Source organism: Pomacea canaliculata, linkage group LG13, assembly GCF_003073045.1.
Source record: "Pomacea canaliculata isolate SZHN2017 linkage group LG13, ASM307304v1, whole genome shotgun sequence".
In the NCBI taxonomy this organism is placed as follows: Eukaryota; Metazoa; Mollusca; class Gastropoda; order Architaenioglossa; family Ampullariidae; genus Pomacea; species Pomacea canaliculata.
The window spans coordinates 15,727,504-15,748,771 of NC_037602.1; the positions used below are offsets into that span (position 1 = coordinate 15,727,504).

General features: G+C 37.7%; 3 protein-coding genes across 4 annotated transcripts; 2 read left to right on the top strand and 1 right to left on the bottom strand.

The window, feature by feature from the left end:
• The first annotated feature begins 2,111 nt into the window (after nt 1–2,111).
• On the top strand, nt 2,112–4,028 carry LOC112554481. The gene is made up of 3 exons (XM_025222262.1): nt 2,112–2,139; nt 2,729–3,143; nt 3,573–4,028. The coding sequence occupies exons 1-3, from the start codon at nt 2,112–2,114 to the stop codon at nt 3,820–3,822; spliced, it is 693 nt and encodes a 230-aa protein (XP_025078047.1). The 3' UTR covers nt 3,823–4,028.
• A 1,176-nt stretch (nt 4,029–5,204) lies between these two features.
• On the top strand, nt 5,205–12,004 carry LOC112553624 (peroxisomal NADH pyrophosphatase NUDT12-like). 2 transcript variants are annotated; one of them, XM_025220973.1, is made up of 7 exons: nt 5,205–5,328; nt 6,688–6,806; nt 7,361–7,466; nt 7,814–8,457; nt 10,166–10,309; nt 10,731–10,882; nt 11,310–12,004. In XM_025220973.1, exons 2-7 carry the CDS (start codon nt 6,701–6,703, stop codon nt 11,430–11,432), a joined length of 1,275 nt encoding a protein of 424 aa, XP_025076758.1. In that variant the 5' UTR covers nt 5,205–5,328; nt 6,688–6,700; the 3' UTR covers nt 11,433–12,004. The 2 variants fall into 2 exon arrangements, with proteins under 2 accessions (XP_025076758.1, XP_025076757.1); XM_025220972.1 differs by having other exon boundaries at nt 5,210–5,328; nt 6,700–6,806.
• A 105-nt stretch (nt 12,005–12,109) lies between these two features.
• LOC112553626 (protein prenyltransferase alpha subunit repeat-containing protein 1-like) lies at nt 12,110–21,245 on the bottom strand. The gene is made up of 7 exons (XM_025220975.1): nt 21,030–21,245; nt 20,005–20,174; nt 18,043–18,118; nt 17,836–17,940; nt 16,853–17,192; nt 15,488–15,714; nt 12,110–14,935 (listed from the first exon to the last, which is right to left on the bottom strand). Exons 1-7 carry the CDS (start codon nt 21,095–21,097, stop codon nt 14,677–14,679), a joined length of 1,245 nt encoding a protein of 414 aa, XP_025076760.1. The 5' UTR covers nt 21,098–21,245; the 3' UTR covers nt 12,110–14,676.
• Between the last annotated feature and the right edge of the window lie 23 nt (nt 21,246–21,268).

Below are 21,268 nucleotides of genomic sequence, written 5' to 3' on the forward strand. Positions count from 1 at the left end.
CATTACTGTAAGAAACAAAGGAAGAGGAAAATGAAGAAGGTATTGTGTCTAACTTTCCGAATTTTGATGAAGAATTTGTGAATTTGTTTTTTAACTTACACATAAGTAAATAAGTTAAAAAACAAGAAAAACGTTATATGCATATGTACTGTAGACGACAGGGGGAGGAGGAGAAAAGAAGCGAGAGAAAAGGAAGAGATAATTAGTGAGAAAGTGGAGGCTGGGGATAACAAATAGTGTCCGATTTTATGAATTTTAGAAGTCGTGTGCGGGAGTACAGCTGAGAAAATCCCTATTAACAGCCGCACGTTCTATTTGAGGGATTGACTTAGCAAAACACCAGTCACAGACACAAAGAGTTCATTTAAGAAAGAACAATTATACCATTTGTAGGCGATAACTTCCTTTTTGCTTGAAGGAGCTGTGAATAATAATAAAACTGTAATATAGTTCATGGGTTTCGAAATAATGCGATAAAGATTTTTAAATTATTACGGGTTGAAATACTGATTCACATATAGATCCTGCTATTTTAGGGCGCCACTACTGCACTGAGGTCCAGAGACATTTTGAATACTTCTTTTCGATTCACAAATACCAGGCTGGAAATAACAAAGAGTGTATACTTTATTCACAAATACAATTAGGGACCAGGCTGACTGACGCAGCGTGAACGCAGCATGGGTTCAAAAGCAGTTCAGAGCGCAGCCGATGTTTGTTGATCACGGAATAATAGTTTCAGAGCTGGAGAGCATGATCGCTATTAATACCATGCTTCTCACCTGTGTCTCACCTGGCTGACGGAAGGCGCTATGTTGATCTAGACTAGAGAATCGAAAGCAAGTCATTGCAATCGATGTCTAGGGACAAAACCAGGGACCAGAGGTATCTGGCCTGCTTGACCTCTGACCTGCAGTTGGAGTTACAATAAGTGCGCCATGTAGCAGACCCCGTTGGATTTACCGCGTATGCGTTCGGTAGGAGTCTGTGTACCTGAGAAACCTTTGCCTGCACTACTTATGGGCCATCTCGATATTTTCTTCTATATAAACTTTGAAGAAGGTAATAGCGACTCATGCGTCTGGCAATGACTACTGTCGGTTCACGAAATTCTCATCACTGATCAAGTTACACTCTGTGAGATTGCGTTTATCGAACACATTTTGGACGATAGAATGAGACTCGTGCAGATGTTCAGCTGACCTCTTGGGTCACGAGAGTATGGTATCTTTGCCTTGTCATCGTCATAGTTCGAAGCAAGGCCTTTCTCCTGCTGATCTCCCTGGAGCATCATGGGATACCTGACGGCATCAAACAGGAGATGAATATATGAAAGAGTGATGGCTGGCTCAAAGCCGAAATAAAACTGTCAAGTCATAATTACGCGTGAAAAATATTTGTTGTCAAGGGAAATTTATGGTAGCTTCATACAATGAGAATTGCAGATCATATGCACTGATGATGTCGTCGGCAATGACCTCGCCATCGGCTTTCGTTTGGACCGTCTTAAAATAAGGATCATTGTTGGGGACATGGATGAACTAATAGATCTTTCCTTTTTGAGAGCGCAGTGACCGATCTCTTTTTTCTCTCCTGATTTTTTTTCGAATGTTCGTCAGTTAAGTGGAGAGATTATTGTTCAGTGCTGTGCATTTGGGTTAATCAATACATTATTTTATCCTAGCCTTAATAAATTGAAAATATTATAATAATGTGACATGTATGTACAGTTTGTGTTCACACACACACACACACACAGAAAAAAAAAAAACGGTGTGCCCGAGACGAGATCTGAACCCGTATTGGTGACAAACTCTTCAACCGTTGTGTCACCGGACTTTAAGGGGATCGAAGTTGAGGAAGAGGAGAAGAAATGATGAGACGATGACATTCATAACCCAGCAATTTGTGAAGACTTAAACACATTGCTTTTACTGTAATAAACGTGTGGTGTTGCTTTGATAAAATCACGTATGTCCTTGTTTGTCCAGAGGACTCGAATGAATTGCTGTGGGTGACTAAAGACGATCATTTGCTATTTAGATGCTGTCATGGACACCCTCTCTTCCAAACTGCAAGTTCGACAATCGGTTGGGATTTTCCATCCCGCAATGGTAGAACTAAGCCGACGAAGGCGAGGTGAGCGTCCGTCTCTTAAATAAAATGACATTTTAAAAACTAGAATTTCAGCTTCGTCTTTTAAAAGCTTTAGTGGACGACAAACATACTGATATGTTCTAGTTTTTCACCTTTAGTGCTAATTCTTCGAAAAAAAGCAAGAGAACATTTAAGAAAAAAAAAGAGTTTGATTGATAGATTGAGAGTAGACAGGTACGCAGCCCTGCACGCCTGTTTATGGGTGAGATTAAAATAGTAATTCGGTCTGAACAATAAAGATCATCCTGGGCGTGTGTATGAAGAGAGAGAGAGATGCAGGTGATCATCAATTGAGATGACAATTACAGGTCCTATTCAGTACAAGCCTAAGTAAAGGCCGACAGACTGATCGTGGGTTTTTTATTTATTTATTTTACTCATGTGGATATTTTGAGCACCATCATGGTGATCGACTTTTCATCATCGGTTTTGCAATACTTTTGTATTTTAGCATAAAATTACCTAACAATAAGTAGACGTCAGTTTCCTACCATTCTAAGATCACGTGACAAAGACAGGTGACGAAGAACTTTTTTCCAGAGACAGCGGCTCTGAGGAAAAGGTGGCTGAGCGTGGGTGGAAAGCAGACATCACGTGTTACACGCATCGGGGTTGATTCCAGAAGAGAGGCTCATCGCGCCCAGATGTTTGGCCAAGCTCGTTCCCAGAAAGACAGCAAAGAGCACCTGGGACAGCTCCTGGTTCTGTTGTCATTCAGTTGCCCACTTCTCAACCGCTGCCGATTCTGCCACCCGCTCAACTGTCTTCGTCATCTACACCCACAGCCTTTCACAACCTCCCACGTCTCAGTCCCCCGGTCAAGCTGCCATCACCAAGCGGCCTTCACGGATATTAACTCCGACCTTTCGAGCCCTGACGCAGATCAGTCTTCCTTTGCCACACCTCCTGGAAACATCTCCTTATCTGCACGTACGTGAATCTGCAACGAGTGTTGACATCCAGGAATGGCGGAACCAGGTTGTAAAGTAAATGTTGAATTTTTTTGTTGTTGTTGTTTACTTAAAAACAATTTTCCCAGTATTGTCAGGCTGAAGGTAAAGGGTTCATTTTTTTAACTTCATGGAATCGAATTTTCCATGGATGATCATGTTAATATAAATGGTCTGGTTTTTTGAATAATGTGATTGGTCCCCTTTGCTGGTCTATTATGGGGTTCTGTAGCGAAGGTTAGTGAATAGATTTGTTTAGACAAGAAACACGTACACGAGTCACAAATCACCGTAGATTCTCATGTCATTTAAATTGTCACTCCAAGATTTTTCATTTCCAAGTAATCATCAGAAACCTTCAAAAGAAGGTTGAAGAAGACATGTATACCTAATTCTCTTAGGAAGACATATGCAGCCACCCTTTTCCTGTACAGATAATTACTTTATGTACAATGTCTCTTTCAGGGTAGTTCCAGAAAGGCCACAGCTAGTTTTCAGGCTCGGCTCAGCCACGAGCAAGAAGGAATATCCCAACTTCCGGTATCCGTACAAAGTCATTAACCTGGACCCTGCAACCCATTTCTATCGAAGTTGGTCAAAGGTGAAGGACAAAGACTATATCATCAGCCCTGACTGGATCTCGGAGAAGTTATGGAACTTGCGGACAAACAAATGTCCGAACAATATAGCCGGTCCTAGAGTCACCCAGCTATAGCATGCTAGAGCACATATGGCAACAATTCAAAAAGGACCAAAGGTGACTTGTACTACGACACTCGATCTATTATCTATGGTCACCATGCCAGAATGCACAATTTAAGTGCATTCCCGTCAATTTGCAATGTTAATTCAGTGGCATAGGAACCAAAAAAGGGGGACTGCAGCATTTTCAAAAAAGATTTTGAGGGAATAAGAATATCTCTCCTCCCTCCAACTCATTGCTGGAGATTTTTCACAAAGTCCAAAAAAAAAAAATAAATAAATAAATAAAAAAAAAATAAAAATAAGGTAGAAAAAAATAGAGAGAGAGAGAGATGACAAATATTTATTTACGAGGGTAACTGAATAATTAAAAGTGATTTTTTTTTTTTTACGTCTATAGGCTTTGATCTAAAGAAAGAGAAAAGAGACTATATAAGACAAATAAACAATTAAGGCATTATTAATCGAAGAAGACGGGATTTTGTTTTTGGTACACTGACTTGCAAGCTTTGAACATGATTAATATATGATTATATTAAGTTTGTATTATTCTGAATATTACATAATTTTTGTGATTGGAGTAACCGGGTGTTTCATTTTTCAAATTTTGTTTCTTGTTAAGTGTTAACTTGAAACTGCTTAATAGTCGTTTTAACACTTGAAAGCAGCAGAGATGTTGTGATGCTACCTGCACTGTGTACGGGCGTCTGTGTGTAACAGGGTAGATGGGGTTGTTTTCCCGATGTCACCACAAGAACAAACACAACACTGTCATGGGTTCCAAGTCCTTTTACTTTAACGCCAGTCGATGGTTCTGGCTATAAAGCGAAACGTTCACACCACACACTCGCGTTCTCGATGAAACGTGCTATCACCTCTGCACTACCCCTCACGTTCTTTCCTGCTACCCTCTTTACCCGACCTTCACACCCCACTTATACTCTCCAAGACATCACCGACCTCTCCTGCTTCTCCTTCGGTCACGGGGTTGCCAGTAACTTCACCCCCAACGCCAATTAAGCCTGTACATGTCCTGTGTGAGTGTGTATGCATGCCATGTTCCATATTACTATATATGCACAATGTTCCATACTGCTATACGTGCATGGCTGCATTCACGCATTTCCTTTTGTTTGTTTGTATTTTTTTTGTTTGTTTCGTAATGTTCGAGTTCAAACTTCGTTCACTGTCAGAGTGGAGTCACCACTTTAATCATGTCTTTGATCAATCAGCGTTGTCGAACGTCCCATGTCACCTACAGTTTAGAAAGCACATTTATTTTTAAATGTATTATTTTTTTCTTAGGCATGTGAGATAATAAATAATAATAAGAGAGCTTAGACATCTATATCTATGTTCTCTGACGAGACCTCCTGCATGTAGGGGAAGTAAATAACCCCTAAATAAGGTCAGAGAATAGAGTTATCTTTTATGTTTTGTGTCTTATATCACAAGTACGTGGTCTTATGTCTCTCAAGACTCTTATCCGCTCGAGCTCGTATTTGCTGCACGCTTCAAGGTTAGAGAACTTTTTTAAAACATCACTATGCTAGGTTTAACAGTATCTCTAAACATTTTTCTGCACAGAAAATGAAAATCTTCCCAAAACTTCTGTTAGGAGGTTTTTTGACTCCAATGCAGACGACAGATCAGATGACAAACCAAAACAGCGCGCATTCCGCTTATTTAAGTGGATTTCTTTTTAAAAAAAAAAAAAAATGAGATGATTCTCTCAGTACCGATGTTGTAAAAGAATTCAACATTTTTTAATTACAATGGCTGGACTTGGCATGATCCGAGGACAGACATGCATATACATTATATATAGGGATCAAAGTTCAAACTGTGCCACGATGAGAACACTACCCCTCAACGCCAGGATATGTAGAAAGATGGTATGCATCAAAGGCGTTGCTCTGGTGGAACGCGACGCCATGGACTTCTCCCGGGCCTAATCTTAACAGTTGCAGAAAAAATCATTTGTTCTGTTCATTAATGGAAGTTTATATCATTAATTAATGGCAAACACCTCGATCCTCACACCACTCATCGAAGCTGCACTTACATCAGTTAAATGAGATCAAACCTTTTTCAAGCACCTGAGCACACTGTCGCATGATCTATATGAACAACGCATCGTTAATTTACGATTTGCAATGACGTGTACAACAGCATAATTTAGAGTATAAGAAGACTTATCCAGGCTTGAAAACATGCTAACACACTTGAGTACATCTGCAGGCAGTGACAGCTCCATGTTGGTGCCCAGTTTTGTTGTATTTACGCATAATGTAAGCCATTGTCAATTGGAACTTGGAAGTGGAGCTGGCATGATAGTCGAGTAAAGGCAGATACAATAAATATATATCTTTTTTTGCTGGCAAGCATATATTCAGAGAGAAAGACAGATCGAGTGGTGGAAGGGAGGTAGTCTGTGTTGGTAAAATTCTCTATGCACACCATGGCATGGGTACCTAGTTTATCATAATAAAAGTCACAGGAGATGATCAGGCCTTCTCATCCAGACCATAGTGAACCACTTGCTGTTCCAACTATTTATGACATAGGACACTTTACCTACATATTAACCTAGTCCCACATTGCTGAGAGGAGATAAAAATACTTTACTTAACTGAGATGTACTTTTTTCATGGAACAGATAGCAATATAGATTACAGCATGGAAAAACCTATATGGTCTACTGCTAATTTAGTTTAGGTGATTAATGTAATTTAAACAAGGGAGAAATCAAAGGTTTTCCATAGTTATAGCTACTTCTTGTCAGGGACTATCTCTGTTATATATGGATTCAAGATATGTTTCTGTGCATCCCATGGCTTACAAGAATAACTATAAATATACTAATGGGGTAATCCAGTTGACTTTTCAGAATGAGTGCAGCTGCCGCAGAAAAAGCACCAACACAGCAATTTGCTGACCGTTTATTTGACAGCGCAGCCACTGGGAACTTAGAGGAAGTCAAGTCCTTACTTAATGGTAAAATTAAAAGGAAATATTACAGATCCAATATTAAGAAAATAGTTGGCTGCAGATTTTGATTTAAAATAAAGCACTCATGCAAGCATATCTTTAAGTAGATAATCAATATAATTTTATTTTAGTCAGTTATGGCTTGGCATATATACCAAAGATTCCTGTTTCCTCAGTAAATACTTAATTGGCAAGGAAATCTAAGACTTAAGTTGCATCTTAGAGTTTGTCCATGGAGTATTTTTGTGTGTGAGGATGCTAACATTAAATATCATTTACAGATTTTCACAGAAAAATTGTACATTTTAGTCAGATTTATTAGTAAAATCCAAACAGTTGCGGAAGAATAAGAAAATTCTGATTAGGAGATACTGCAAATGAGATGCAAAAAGTTGTTCATAAATGGAGAAATTTATAGATAACAAAATTGCTCTGTGAACAACATAGCAGATAGCTTAAGGTGGTTTGCATAAAAACGTATGACAATGGGTTGCTCTAAACATAGCAGAGGCCATCAGTAGAGTAAGCCATCTTAAACATCTGATTATGTTCTACTCTAGCTGGTACAGCTGCTGTCAATGCTAAAAATGAAAGAGGGTGGACAGCCTTGATGTTTGCAGCTCGTAATGGGCAGTTGCCAGTCATCCAGTATCTTACGGAGAAAGGGTGAGAAAGTTCTTCTACCTCATCTGTTCCTCTTTTGACAAATAAATTCATTCTGTAAAGATGAATATATCTGAATGAAAGACCAGTGAGTAGCAGATGACAGAGGGAGGACGAGGAGAATAAATCAAAATGAGATGCATGTAGGAAAAAGATTAAAATGATGATGATAATAATAATAAGAGTGAGCTTATTAAAAAAACTTCCTGTTGAATTGCAAATAAAATAGTGCACATGAATTATTATCTACTGATTTGGAAAACCTACAAGACATTAAGCCACACCTTTCTAAGATTGTTTTGGTTACAATTTTCACCTACAATGCTGCATCTTAAAAGGTATTGTTCCAGGTGTGATGTGAATATAATGAACTCATCAGGACAGACAGCACTAGACATTGCCTCATTCTGGAACCATATAGACAGTGCTGTGTATCTCCAGAAACACAGCACTCAGTCACCATATGACCTGGTCAGCAACTACTTTTCCCAGAATCCTTTGTACCGTGCTTCTGACCTCCGGAAAAACAGTGAATGGCTAGAAACAGTGATGAAGAAAGAGAGCACGAAGTATGTTGTGTTTGATGCAGATTTGTCACCATTCTTTATACAGGGAGAAGAAAACAGGTTCAAGTTTGCTGTGTTCACTTACAGCCAGCTGGTCTCCTGTCTGGCCATAAAAGCCCAGGTAATATTTCTAGGGTTGGAGACATGGGATCCTCACTCTTCAGCATGGTTTGCTGTCAGACTTCCTGATCAAGACAACTCTGTGTGCAAAGACAGTTACCCTGATGGTATTTTTGCAAGCTTATTTCCAAGGGGAAGAGAAGTCTTAAGGCTAGAAAAGACACATGCAGGATTATTTGCAGAGGCTAATTCTGTCTTAACGTGGCTGGATCGCTATAAATTCTGCCCAACATGCGGCAGTTCCACCCAGGTGGTGGAAGGCGGGTACAAACAGGTGTGCAGCAACACCCAATGTCGCAGCCGAAATGGCAAGTTAAATCTTCATTTTGATTTATAAAGTGGGTAATTTTTTTTAGAAAATGTAAATGTCACTTATTAAAATTATAATAATGTCTATTCAAAGCTTTATTTCAGAATTTTAAAAAGTGGTTGTATTTCCTTATTCTGGAAGTTATAAAAATGTTACATAGCAGAATTTGATAATTTTTTTTTAATGAGAAGTTTCCTTCAGTTCAAATGCCATATTTGGAATGAACTTAATAATGCTGGACTAAAGTCTTTAAGATATATGTATTTACATTAGGCCTGCTTATTTAATTGGTAGGAATTTTTTTATTTCTTCAGATTAAAGATCTAGGTCTGATGCTGCAGCAGTATATTCTTATTCTCTTGAATGTTGTGTCTCTACAGACATGGATATTTTGACCCACATTTTGAAATAGAATTCTTACTTTGTTGTCAAGAACATGAGAGGTGTCATGTTAGGGCATACTAGTAATAGTGGCAAAATTATAACTTACGCATACTGATCATCAAGGCAATCAGTTCAATTATATTCTTACATTTTTCTGAGACTGTAGAATGAAAACCTGCCCACAGTGCTTAGTGAGCTCACCGTTTTCTGTTACCTACTTTTTCTTACTTATCCATTCTCTATTTCAATTTCATTACTTAATTCCTCTGAATGTCTTTTCTGGATGGCACACTAGTTTCCAGGGCCAGACTAGTTCACTATAATGTAGCTTTTTTTTCTTCTTCTTTATTGTCCACTGATACCCTTGGATGTCATGGGGAGTTGGGGGGAATTGGTGTTTTACACTGAGCCAGCAACTAAGGCTATATCATGGCAAGGCACCCAGCCCTGTAAACAGATGCCACATCCAGGGAAATAACAGCATGCCAGAGATGAGAGCTGAACCCAGGACAGCCAACCCTCACTGTATTGTTGACAGGTGCTAACCATTGTGCCACCGGACCGCCTGGATGTCATAGGGAGATGGAGACAGCAGCTAATGACAGTTTTAGGCCTCATTGATAGTAAGGTCATGTGATGATCTATGCCAATCCAGCACCTGTGAGGTGTATCAATCTAGCTCTTGTGAGGTTATCCTCTTGCTTGAGTGCCACAGCATTTTTGGGGATAGGCTCTCAGTGCTGTTTGGTTGACTGGTAACCTGGACAAGTGGCTCAACCACTTGACTCTGCTGCTGGACTGGTAAGGCTCCCACCATTGCTCAGATTGTTTTGTTTTTTTTAAATGTTCTTCAAGTCTTGTTAGTTGTCTGAAACATATTTCATGTTATTTTCTTTCCTGGACCTTCTTTGGTCCCAAGGTCTGGCACTGAGATGTTATGGTGCATATGAATACTGCATTATTTGTGCCTTAGTCCTCATATGGCTGTCGAAGGAGTAAACTGGTCACTGAAAGTGCTTTCTGAATTTGGATCCATATCTGTCAGTTTTGTCATCCTTCTGCAAACATGTTGCCCAGATATCTGAACTCTGGTTTTATTTGAGTGACATGCCATGGTTGTCAATGTTTAAAGTGTTTAGTGCCAGGTTTTCTATTGACCGTCATGACCTCTGTCTTTTCAGTTCTGATTCATTTGTTACAGGATTCGCATGTCCTGTTTAAACTGTTCACATGTTCCTGTAGCTTCTGTATACTCTGGTTGTCAACAAAGAGAAGTTCATTCTACACTCTGTGAAACTAGCTTCACCTTTATGCTTATTCAGGTGTACACAACACCTGCTATCCACGTGTTGACCCCTCTCTCATCATGCTTGTGGTCACTGGTGACAACAGACGTTGTCTGCTAGGAAGGGCAAAGCGTTTTCCACCCAAAATGTATTCATGTCTTGCCGGATTCATGGAACCAGGTAAGCCATTTTATGTTTCCAATTTAAATGGGTTTTCTTTCTCAAGAGATGAAGATTGGACAAAGTGTAAATAAATGCAGATGAAATGGGACTAGTTTTACTGTTTGAAAATCATTACAGAGAAAGGGCTGGGCTTCATATAACTATATGTAAAAACTAGAATTTTTCTGACAGATGTCTTATTGCTTTCGTTTTTTATGAATGGGAATGACACTGAATATCTTTAGATTAATTTTTATTAATTTGAAAATCAGTGTTGTGGGCAAATAGCAATTACCAAATAACTGCTAACATTAGTCCTTTTTTACAACATGCTGTTATTCATGCATCCATCCTTCTATCTTTATATTGATCTGTCTTAATTGGTTTCTGTATTTATCAGTCAAGTTCTTGTTAAAGTTAGTTACATTCTATTAACAAGGGGAGTGCATTGAAGATACATGTCGAAGAGAAGTAGAGGAAGAGAGTGGAGTCAAGGTCGGACGTGTTGATTATCACTCAAGCCAACCATGCCTTTCCCAGCAACACTTATGCTTGGCTGTATTGCACATGCTCGCACAGAAGAAATTAAGGGTAGGTAGTGTTACAGGGTCTTTGCTAATCTCCCTTTCTGCCACCTGAAAAAATATAAATCCTTGTGGTATCAGTATTTCCTTAATGTGGTTGCAGCTGGTTTCCCTTAGATTGACAAACTGTATTGTGATATGCTAAATATGCTTTTTTTCTGTTGTTAACTTTAAAAAGCATTTCATTAACTTGAGGAAGATGCACTGAAGTGAGTCTGTTGTATATTTAAATTTTCGTATGTAGGTACTGAGATTCTGTACAAAATATAACTATTAAAATCAAGCCTTTGCAATGATATAAGCTGTATAAATTTCATGTCAACATTCAGATATTCTTCTATCATGTATGCAGTTAACATTCAGAGATCGATTTTAACTATGGCTTGGCATTTGAAAAACAGAGAGACTGCATAAAAATCGTGTAAATTTTCAGGTTGACCCAAATGAACTGGAGGATGCCCGTTGGTTCACCCGGGGAGAAGTGGGTCAGATGCTGGCTGCAAGACATCCTGATGGCATGTTTTTGCCACCAGAGGAGGCTATTGCCCGGCAATTGATCATGTACTGGGTAGCAAGATCTGCCACCAATCTCTGACCTTAGAAGAGTTTGATTTCAGAAACAGAGTGATTGTACATGGATTTATAAATAAAAAGGCCATATTCCACTAAAAATAATAGGAAGCAAAAGTGCTGTCTGAAGCAGTGGTTTTAAAATATTCTGAATAAAAAGGATGCATAATATAAACAATTGCAGTACAAATGATCATGATGTGTACTGTATGATCATAGAACTATTTTCTGATAGCATATACCTAATTAAGCGTCATTTATATTTATGATGTTGCATGATTCCTCAGGCCCACCCCCCCAACCATCTCTCTCTCACACACACAAAGCAAAAAAGACTGTGCTTTTTGTTTATGAGCATTGCATACAAGTAAAGTTGATCAAGTAATTTGGTTTTTAAGGCATGCTTTTTGGATTATATGGTAATGAAACTAGCTACCCATTTTCAATTAAAATATCCTGATGTAGTTTAAGCAGAATCCCTCCTTTATGTTGTTCTTCTTGTTTCCTATTCGCCCCTAGTGGAGCATAGGGCTGCAACCACACCCCGCCATCGGACAGGCTTCCTCTTTTGTTCTAGGTAGAATTTTTTATTGTTCTTTCACAAAGCTTTTTGACTAACTAGGCTATATTTAAACACAGCTCAAGAACAATCAGGAGACTGAGGTAGAAAAACAAAATGCTTAAGTTTAATATCAAAATCTGTTTCTGACAGTTCAGCCAGTTATCTGGTTTGAACTGCTAAAAAGCATTGGTGAATGGACAACTGCAAGACAAGATGTGGCATTAAAAAAAACTCATAAACATATATTTCACTTGCAACCATATATTGCGCTGAAAACACATGTACACTTGCTGACACATGAATGAAAATGCATACATAGAAATGGAAGGGAAAGGAAAAGTGAGGGATATGTTTTCTATTGAGTGATCTTGAATGCAAAAAGAAAAAAAAAAGACCCCAATTTAAATGTTTATCTTAAAGTGTTATATGGTTGTGAAATCGAAGGGATGATAATTTATCCATAAATCTATACACTAACTGATAATGACATTTAGCAAGATCTAGGGACTGTAAAAATATCTCAATGCATTTAAATGGTAGCATCGACATTATATTTTAGATTTTGAATTTGTGCCTTTACAGGACATCAACTGTAATCGATGAAAGATTTTCATTCTGTCTCTTGCTTCGAGGCTTTTCTTGACTACTTGTATTACTCATACTTCCTTGGTTCCATAATGGATGACCTTAGGCTTCTAGCAGTTATTATTATTGTGTATCTTTTTTTCTGCTAAATGCTTTAAATACACCTTGATGGTGGGGAAAAGTGCTATAAAAATAGAATGAATGATATGATTATGTTCTGTGTTTTTATTGTATTTGTATGTTGTGATACATGTAAATGAATGTTGTGTAAACAAATCATCTGAAGTAATTTCCAGTACTTTTACACAAATATCATTTTGGAGTCATAGTCCCTGTTTCTGTGACTGCAGTCTGTGTGAGATATTTTTGTCCTGAAGGCAAATGGCAAGTAAAAGAACATCAAAAGACAGTTGCTCCATGGATGGGAAGGTGACTAATGATTGACAATGACATGATTGACTTGGATGCTTTTACACATTGCATCTTTGTAAGGTTTTTAAAACTAAATCATCTGGAAATGGTCACAAACCACAAAATACCTCACCGTCAAAGATACAATTAAAATGATGCCATAGAAAACAAGTGCTGTTTCTCTTAGAAAAAAAAGCATTAAATTATCTATCATTATCCATAAGAAGATATAAAAAAAACTGCCATGAAAATTTGCAGAGCTCTTTGACACTTTGTGCCAGTTAGATGGTTGACATTAATACCTTCTCCAGTAGCTTTGTACTGTATTTAAATCCTGAAATAATAAGCAATAAAGACACTTGAACAGTATCTTGTCCTTGTGTTAGACTAAACCATGACGCATATGTACAAAAATATAAAAAGAGACCAGCACCCTTGCACAATCATTTTAATACGGCCTGTCCATTTTTAACACTAAGAAGCAGGTAAAGGGTCTTGTATAATAGAGGCCAAAGGGAAAGTGAATGTGATTCACCATGTCTGGGGCACAGTCTATGCAAGGTGGAGCTCCACCCTTTCACTGTCTTTACCTCACCCACAAATCAGATCCCCTTCCTGCTTAGCTGCTGCTGGATAAACAGCCAATTTTCTAGCTACAGGTTTGAGTAGGCCAAGAACTGTTTCGCAGCTGAATGCACTACCAATGTGCTACCTTGCCTTCCCAAGCAGTTTAATGTTTTTCTCCAATTCCACACTGGAAAGTAGTCTTTTGACGGATAAGAGACATTCTGCGTTAAATGATTATCTAAACAAACTATACCAGATATATTCATAAAAAAAATACCAAAAAACTTTGAAAGATTAATACCCATCTGTGTGTGTGTGTGTAAAGGTCAGTCTTTACCAAAAATACGACAGCTATTGAAAGTTGAATTGTTTAAATATAAGTATTACATAAATCTACACATGCATATTGCTTATGTACACATACATAAATACAGGCATACTTTTTGCATGCATAATACTTATTAGTCTTCATTGTCACAGGCAATGGCTGTAACTTAGTGGCCCATCACCATAGTTTTAGCCATGCAAGATTTTGCTACTTTATCCTGCCATTCTAATGTGATCCACCTTTTTAGCCATACATAACTTCCTTTGCTTACTTTATCATGTCATTCTACTGTAATCCACCTAATCTTACCATACGAGCAAGCAGACTGACTAGGCATAATATAATTATATATAATACAAAAACCATTTGAAACTTAGGTGCATGGATACAATGCACAAGGGTATAAATTTGCAGTGACCAATATCACTTTGCATTGTGAACTGCTGTTCAAAGCTGATGAATGAATCACCAACCGGGAATGGCTATATCTATATATACACACACATTAGGGTAAGATTGATCTTTTATGCTCATGTGATGTAAAGGAACGAAATGAGTGCTTTTGTTATAGGTGCATCTTTTTTGCCTTCTTTCAAGCTAATTCCTGGGCAACATCAATTTCATTCATAGCTATATCCTTAATTATCCTATATCTATATGCTTAGCTTCACTCAGAAACATGCACATACCCACATACTTAAAGCAATCACACTGAATGAAGTCTGTGGTCTTGAACCCTCAAAATCAACAATTAAACAAGTATGGCATCTGCACTTTTCTACTCGGGAAATGTTTGCTTCACCCACTCCGCATATCGCTTGGCAAGTGTCTTTTGAAAAATTTCACTACCCTGATTCACAACTTTCTCCACTGCCTCCACTTCATCTTGTATGTGTAAAGACACTGTATTGCTCTCCAGGCGTGAACGTTTCTGGCTGTCGCTTTTGCGCACAGCTCCATTTAATGCATCTCCTTTGACTCTTGTTTCCTCACAAGGCTGAGGCCTTGAAGTCATGATGGCATAAAATGTGAATCTCCTTAGAACAACAAAAAAAAAAACAAGTGTTTATGCATATACTTATATATTTAACAAAACTGACAATAATAGAGCTTACTAAAGGAACTATTTTATCTAAAGAATTTTGTTATGTGGTTGTACTAATAATGCACATATATTCATGTTGCTTTTTTAATCAGTGTGAACAAAATTCTGAGAAAGCAATGGAAAGACAGAACAATTTTTAAAAAATTAAAGTTGGTGTAGCATTTATTTTCAGAGAAGAAATGGGGGCTAATGAATTTTTTTAATTAGTATTACTAAAATGGTGTCTAGGTGTCTACAGTGTCGAAATGAAGCTTGGTAGCTGACTAAAGCACTAAAAAACTCAAGCTTATGCAACTGTTCATGAGTGATTCCAGGTGAGAAATGCAATTACAATTGTCAGAATATATTTTAATATACTTAAAACTGAAAAAAGACAAAAACTAAAGTATTCTTAATTTGATGCTCAAAGGTGTAGAATGAATGAATTTAGTTGCACTTTGTCAGCCAAAAATTACAACAGCAGCAGCACCATCTAAGAACTCACCTATGGTACCACAATGCTTCATGTCCAGGGAAAGAGTTGATGAGATCACAAACAAAGCTGTACTCAGCTTCTAGGAGGCTGGAAACTGACATTGCATACTGTCGATGTAAACGAGCAGCCTGTCTTGAAATGTTTGAAAGAAGGAACTGTCTATAGTGGAAACCACTGTGATCTGACACATGTTTCAGCGTCCATGTTCTAGTTCTGTCAAGTTCAGCCAACATCACCTTGAATAAGAACAAGACAATGCGCTCATCATGATAACCATAAAAAATACTCCTAAAGAAAAACTTCCTAGATAATAATAAGCTCAACTTTGTACACTTTCTCACAATGTAACTTGCTTCATTTTTTTCTTATACTGGCACCTTTGGTAATACTTTGGTAATATTCTGTTTTAGGCCTTTGAAAAACTCCTTTGCTTCTACAAAGTGATCCTTCAACAGATGGGTTTTATCTCCTCATCCTACAAGATCTTTAGCTTAATGTATGAAATGGGACAATGGTCAAAGTCTGGGATTATGCAAAAGTGGCCAATTCTTTTCTCCGTTGTCCATTAGTACCCTTTGGTGTCGTGGGGAGATGGAGACAATGGCTTGATAAGAGGCCTTACTGAAGGTTAAGCCACCTGACAAACATCTGCAGTCACCATTTTGCATAGGTAGCAGAGCATCTTCATAGTCTCTCAACACATGGTCAACTAGTGTATGCCTGCATGCGGACAAACGCTGCGGCTGTCTTTTGTTGCTTCAGCCGTCAGACTAATGGATTATGAAAATGTATCACTGTAGTCTTGATATCTGTGTAAGTGGGTGAACTGTGTGGTAGAGCACATTGTTTGGTTGTTGTTTAATTGGTGTCATTTCAAGTCTTGTTAATGCCCATGCAGCGATTATGCTTGTGATTTGAACTCCATGTCACTCACAACCATCAAGACTAGTTCCCCACTGTCTTTGAGCTGTTTCAGTCTTTTTCCCATCTTCATCTGCCCTTTCCTTCTTTCATTTCCTTCGGCATTGAGAGATCCACTTTCAGTTTGCTAGCCTAGTTGAAGGTTTGACAGAGCCCCATTACCAGGCCTTTTCAGAGAAAAATTCCCTACTCTATTTTTACGTACCATCATGATCTAGGAGGGGTTGGACTTTGTGCCATATCACTGATGAAAAATCATACAACATAAAGTAGGCATTCTCAATTTTTCCTGTTTTTTGACTTCAGTAACAAGAAAATCATAGTTATATATGCTTTGTACCTTGCAGTTTTTTCCATCAGTGACACAGCACGTTTTTTTCTAGTCTAGGACTTTGGCCATTTACTTTAAAACAGTAAAGAGCATTGAAATCCCACAAGTTTGCAATTAATTACCTGAAGTGAGGAATTAAAACAATACTGCACAATCCACTCTCTGTGAGTCCAGGCATGGTAGTTACTAGCATACTTGTCAGCTGCTCGTTCACAGATGGACAATTCTTGCTGCAGATTTTCAGCAAGAAGTCGACTAGATTCTAGGGACAAGACCGTGTGTCTTCTTCTACCTAAGCTACCATCAGCACAGTTTTGCAAAACACTGGCATCCGGTCCAAGTGCAATGTCAATGCCTTCCATGCAAAGCAAACCCCCATTGTCAGTGCTTGCCTCTGTGCTAGCACTGCTGTCATTACTAGAAGACAGACAGTGTTCCAGAAGTTTCTGGAAGATCCAGCGTCTGAAACATGAAGTAACAACTTTCTGAACAGGAAAAAAAATTGTGGATTATATGAGATTTTCAGATGTTTATAACTGTCAAGGATTTTCTGACCCTTAGTTAATTTGTTAGGGTTTTTTATTTTTAACAAACAAACCTGGAACTTCAGAAACCAGTCACAGAAAAGGCGCACATCAATGCGCACATATAAATATTTTAATGTCAATAAAATGTTATTTATGAGTGACATGCTTTATATATGTAACACAATGTCCTTGTCATTAAATAAATACTGATGAAAAATCAACTTTCATGTTTGGTTTGTTATACAATGTCTTACATGATGAGACCTTTGACTGAAACTATTTGAAATTTTCCCTGAAGGAGTTCTGTTATGTAAGTGTCACACGTGTTTCTATTCAATGGAAAAATGCTGTTTAGTGTACATAGTTTTACAAAACACCCATTTCGTTTATCTAAGGTACCTATAATGTATAACACTAAAGGAACCCATCAATCCTTTTCATCCATACCATGTGACATGTTTGAAGGGTTCCACAAAAGAAGATGCCAGCATGAGGCTTACCATAAAGCAAGATGTCCAGTCAAATCAGAAGGTCTCAAAGAAATTATACCTCAGCTGATAATACTCCTTCATCCTCACCTGTGACTGAAAGTTTCTGCACTCTTTGGAAATTTTGTCAGGATCAGGCAGCCCAAACGAAGGTCATCTGTCAATGGCAAATCACCACTCTCTGTTAACTCCTTCCTGTAAGAACAAGTACATTTTAAGCAATCCAAGATGGTTGGGATCCAATTAATGACAACTGGAAACTTACATCACTAGATCAACTATTTCACTAAGAGTTACCTAATGTTCCAAGCAGTGTAGCAGTCTGGATTGATAAGAAGGACTGCCCTACTGAGGTGACACAGTTCCTGAGGATCTGCAGATAAAAGATCAGGCAGTTACAATCTTAGATACATTAAGATCATAATTACAGGGTTCACACAGGTCTGACAAGCTGAAAATAAAAGGTCCTTAGGACCTAGAAACCTACTATAAGGATTTTGAGGATGTTTTTTATAAATACTGGCAAAACAAACTACAGGCCGTTTGTCACTCATATTTTATTTTATCACAGATTTATAGATTAAAGATGGAAGGTATAACCTGGGGCACAATTTTATTAGTCATTTTCTTATCAGAGCTTAATTACGTTTCAATTCTACAGTGCTTCTCATTATTCCCATGTTTTTTTCATGTGTGCTTTTACACCAGCTTCAGCCATAGAAGCAATATTCAAAGAAACATCGCAAAATCTACATTGCACTTTTGCTTTTTTTGTCCTACAACATCCAGTCTTTGTAATCTTTTTCTTTTAACCGTCTATGTTGGAACCTGCGTATTCCAACTTTCCAGGAATGATGACTTCATTTGCTGCCTTGCCACTTGCAAAAAAAAAATTCCATAGCTCGTTCATTCAAAAATGGCCGCCGATCACTGTTTATGAACGTAAATTAAACTTATGCATGGTTGGGAAATGTTTCTTGGAACTAAAGTATGGTTAAATCCAGATGCACCCCATTTTTTTTATATCTGAAGTTCATATCTGAGGAACTTTTAGTGACAAAAATGAACCAAACTGAATATTATGTCAGTGTTATGAATTAAAGCACATAATCATATACATGTATACATAGATATTTAGACAAATATATTTTAGTTTCAGCTCTATAAGAAGTATCCTGCAGAGTTTAACAATTACAGTTACCCATTAAGCAGCTTTTTTGCCATTGCCAGTTTATTTTTTTGAGGAAATTGTATAATTGTAATGACTGTACAATGTTATAAGATTTTTTAGTCACATATCAAAGAAGCTGTGATCACCTACATCATAACATTATCTAACTGTACTTCAACACATTTGTTAGTAAAGGTAAAGGTTGTCCCATGACTTTTTAAGGTTGTTAGGGCCTGAGGTGTTAAAGACCTCACTTTCCTTGGGGCCAGCATTAAGTGAGGCCTCTGCCCATCTCCTCTCCCATACTGCCTTACCTTCCCCCAACCCTCTACAAAGTCAGGTACCCATTCCCACAGCTAGTTCAACTGGGGAAAGTATTTCCTCATTCTCAGTTTAGTTCCTTGCACTCCTATCCATGCTTATGGCAAAAAAGAATGGTTTGACTGGGGAGAGGGAGGCAAGGAGCACATGCGGCATCAGTTACCTAAAAAGTCACATATGAATTTAATCACTTCTGGCCTATCAAGAATCATCACCTCCCTCCCATAGTTGAACCCATCCTTCAAGAGAGGTGGTAAAAGTTTGGCCTTTAAAAACAACAGTTATATACCCACTGCTCCCTTTTAGATTCTTACAGGATTGTGATGAATTTTTTAACTGGAGAGTGTGAGAAGAATCTGAACACACTTTACGAAAATAAGCACCTCTCTTTTTTATAAGGACCTAACTATAATTTCTAAGGACTATTCACTCAAAATAAGCACTTTAAAGGCCTTATTTTTCCAACCTCCAAAAGACAAACTTATAGGCACCTATAAGTACCATATGCACCCTGATAAACAATAAACCGATTTAAAATATTTTGACTGACCTCTGACTGAGATCCCATTTGCACCAAACAAATTCCCATTCACTAAAGCTCAATCAAGCATAGTATATAATTTGAAAGTTTTAAACAGAACAAATGAATTTTTATCAATTATTATGTTATGGTAAACATTATTATTTTAAAGCCACCGCTAATAATAACATTAAAGTTACTTAAAAGAAGGTGCACACTATATAATATTACAGACAATGACACAAACCTAAAAAGGGGGAATGACAATTCCTGTCTCGCCAGGTGAGAAGGCGGGTGTAGGCATATTGGAACAAGAGCCTCACACTCCAAAGCTCTAAGCCAAGCTTGTGCTCAACTAGCAAAAGTGGTGAAGCATTGTTCTGGGGTTCTTTCACAGGCAAGAAGTCATATTCATCTCTGATTGAAGCAAAAAAGGCATGAAAATGACAGGAGAGTACAGGACATTGCTAAAGAGGAAAGAAAGACAAACAGACAAAACATGTAAACAATAAAGACCCTTCCCTGCATGTTTTTCAACAGTGATCTGATGTCACAAAATGATTAATTGCTTTCTTCTCCACACATCAATGTGCACAAAATCGTGTATGGTCTAGTTTCCCTTAAAGTAATGGTCTAGCTGGTAGTACAGTGGTAAAATGCTGGTTACCAATGGAGTGAATGGTACAATAAAGTCCTAAGCATGAATTCAGAACTTAAATATCCATGGACACATGGATTTTTCTCTGGAAAGGAGTGTGTTCACAGGGATAGTCATTTCACTGTCTCTTTTCCCCAGTGCAATACTATAGTTAATGGAAGAATTATCATCATCATCCAGACTACCAACCATCACAGGAAACATCACTGTATTATGTATGACTGATTACTTGATTGTTTAACAAAAGTGTATACTAACTACATGATGTCACAGAAAACTAGTAACAAAATTTCCATCATATGAAATGCGTACATTTATATTTAAACACAAAGGATATGACTTTCTTTTTTACATTGAAAATGGTTAATTATCAATATTTGTACGATTGTATCACACTGCGCACAATAACTTCATAAATAAACATAAAAATCATCAGTACACACCACCTGACCATTGCGACAGAGGAAACACCAACTTAGCATAGTTCTGCACGGTTGTTTAATCGTCAGCGATAGTGTTTTACCAATTCCGTTGTATCCTCAGCTCATGTAATTTAAAATGTTATTTCAAATACCTTATTGCTAACTATTATAAACTGAATTTCAAATACTCACATCAAGGGATCCTTTTTGAAAGCATGGTTTAAATCTGAAAAAAGTCTTCGTCCCCTTGCATCTTCCATAGTGTTTGTTTTGGTCACGTGATTTCAAGAGCCCTTGCACAGAAGAAAGTTTAATATTCGGGTCATGTTGAATTATCTGTTTACTCTTTAACACGATTTCAAGAGCACAAATGTAATCTTATTCTCAGATATTTTAGAAATAGTTATAACCGCAGACTACATGTCAATCCC

What these genes read in the sequence shown, in the direction of transcription:
- LOC112554481 (XM_025222262.1), top strand. Translation starts at nt 2,112, where the DNA reads ATGGTAGAACTAAGCCGACGAAGGCGAG. An exon ending in ACTAAGCCGACGAAGGCGAG is followed by an intron (nt 2,140 to 2,728) that starts GTGAGCGTCCGT and finishes AAGGTGGCTGAG; the next exon opens with CGTGGGTGGAAAGCAGACAT. An exon ending in TGGCGGAACCAGGTTGTAAA is followed by an intron (nt 3,144 to 3,572) that starts GTAAATGTTGAA and finishes TGTCTCTTTCAG; the next exon opens with GGTAGTTCCAGAAAGGCCAC.
- LOC112553624 (XM_025220972.1), top strand. Translation starts at nt 5,276, where the DNA reads ATGTCTCTCAAGACTCTTATCCGCTCGAGCTCGTATTTGCTGCACGCT. An exon ending in AGTCAAGTCCTTACTTAATG is followed by an intron (nt 6,807 to 7,360) that starts GTAAAATTAAAA and finishes GTTCTACTCTAG; the next exon opens with CTGGTACAGCTGCTGTCAAT. An exon ending in CAGTATCTTACGGAGAAAGG is followed by an intron (nt 7,467 to 7,813) that starts GTGAGAAAGTTC and finishes GTATTGTTCCAG; the next exon opens with GTGTGATGTGAATATAATGA.
- LOC112553626 (XM_025220975.1), bottom strand. Translation starts at nt 21,097, where the DNA reads ATGGAAGATGCAAGGGGACGAAGACTTTTTTCAGATTTAAACCATGCT. An exon ending in GTTTTAATTCCTCACTTCAG is followed by an intron (nt 15,715 to 16,852) that starts GTAATTAATTGC and finishes TTCTTATTCAAG; the next exon opens with GTGATGTTGGCTGAACTTGA. An exon ending in GAAGCATTGTGGTACCATAG is followed by an intron (nt 14,936 to 15,487) that starts GTGAGTTCTTAG and finishes TGTTGTTCTAAG; the next exon opens with GAGATTCACATTTTATGCCA.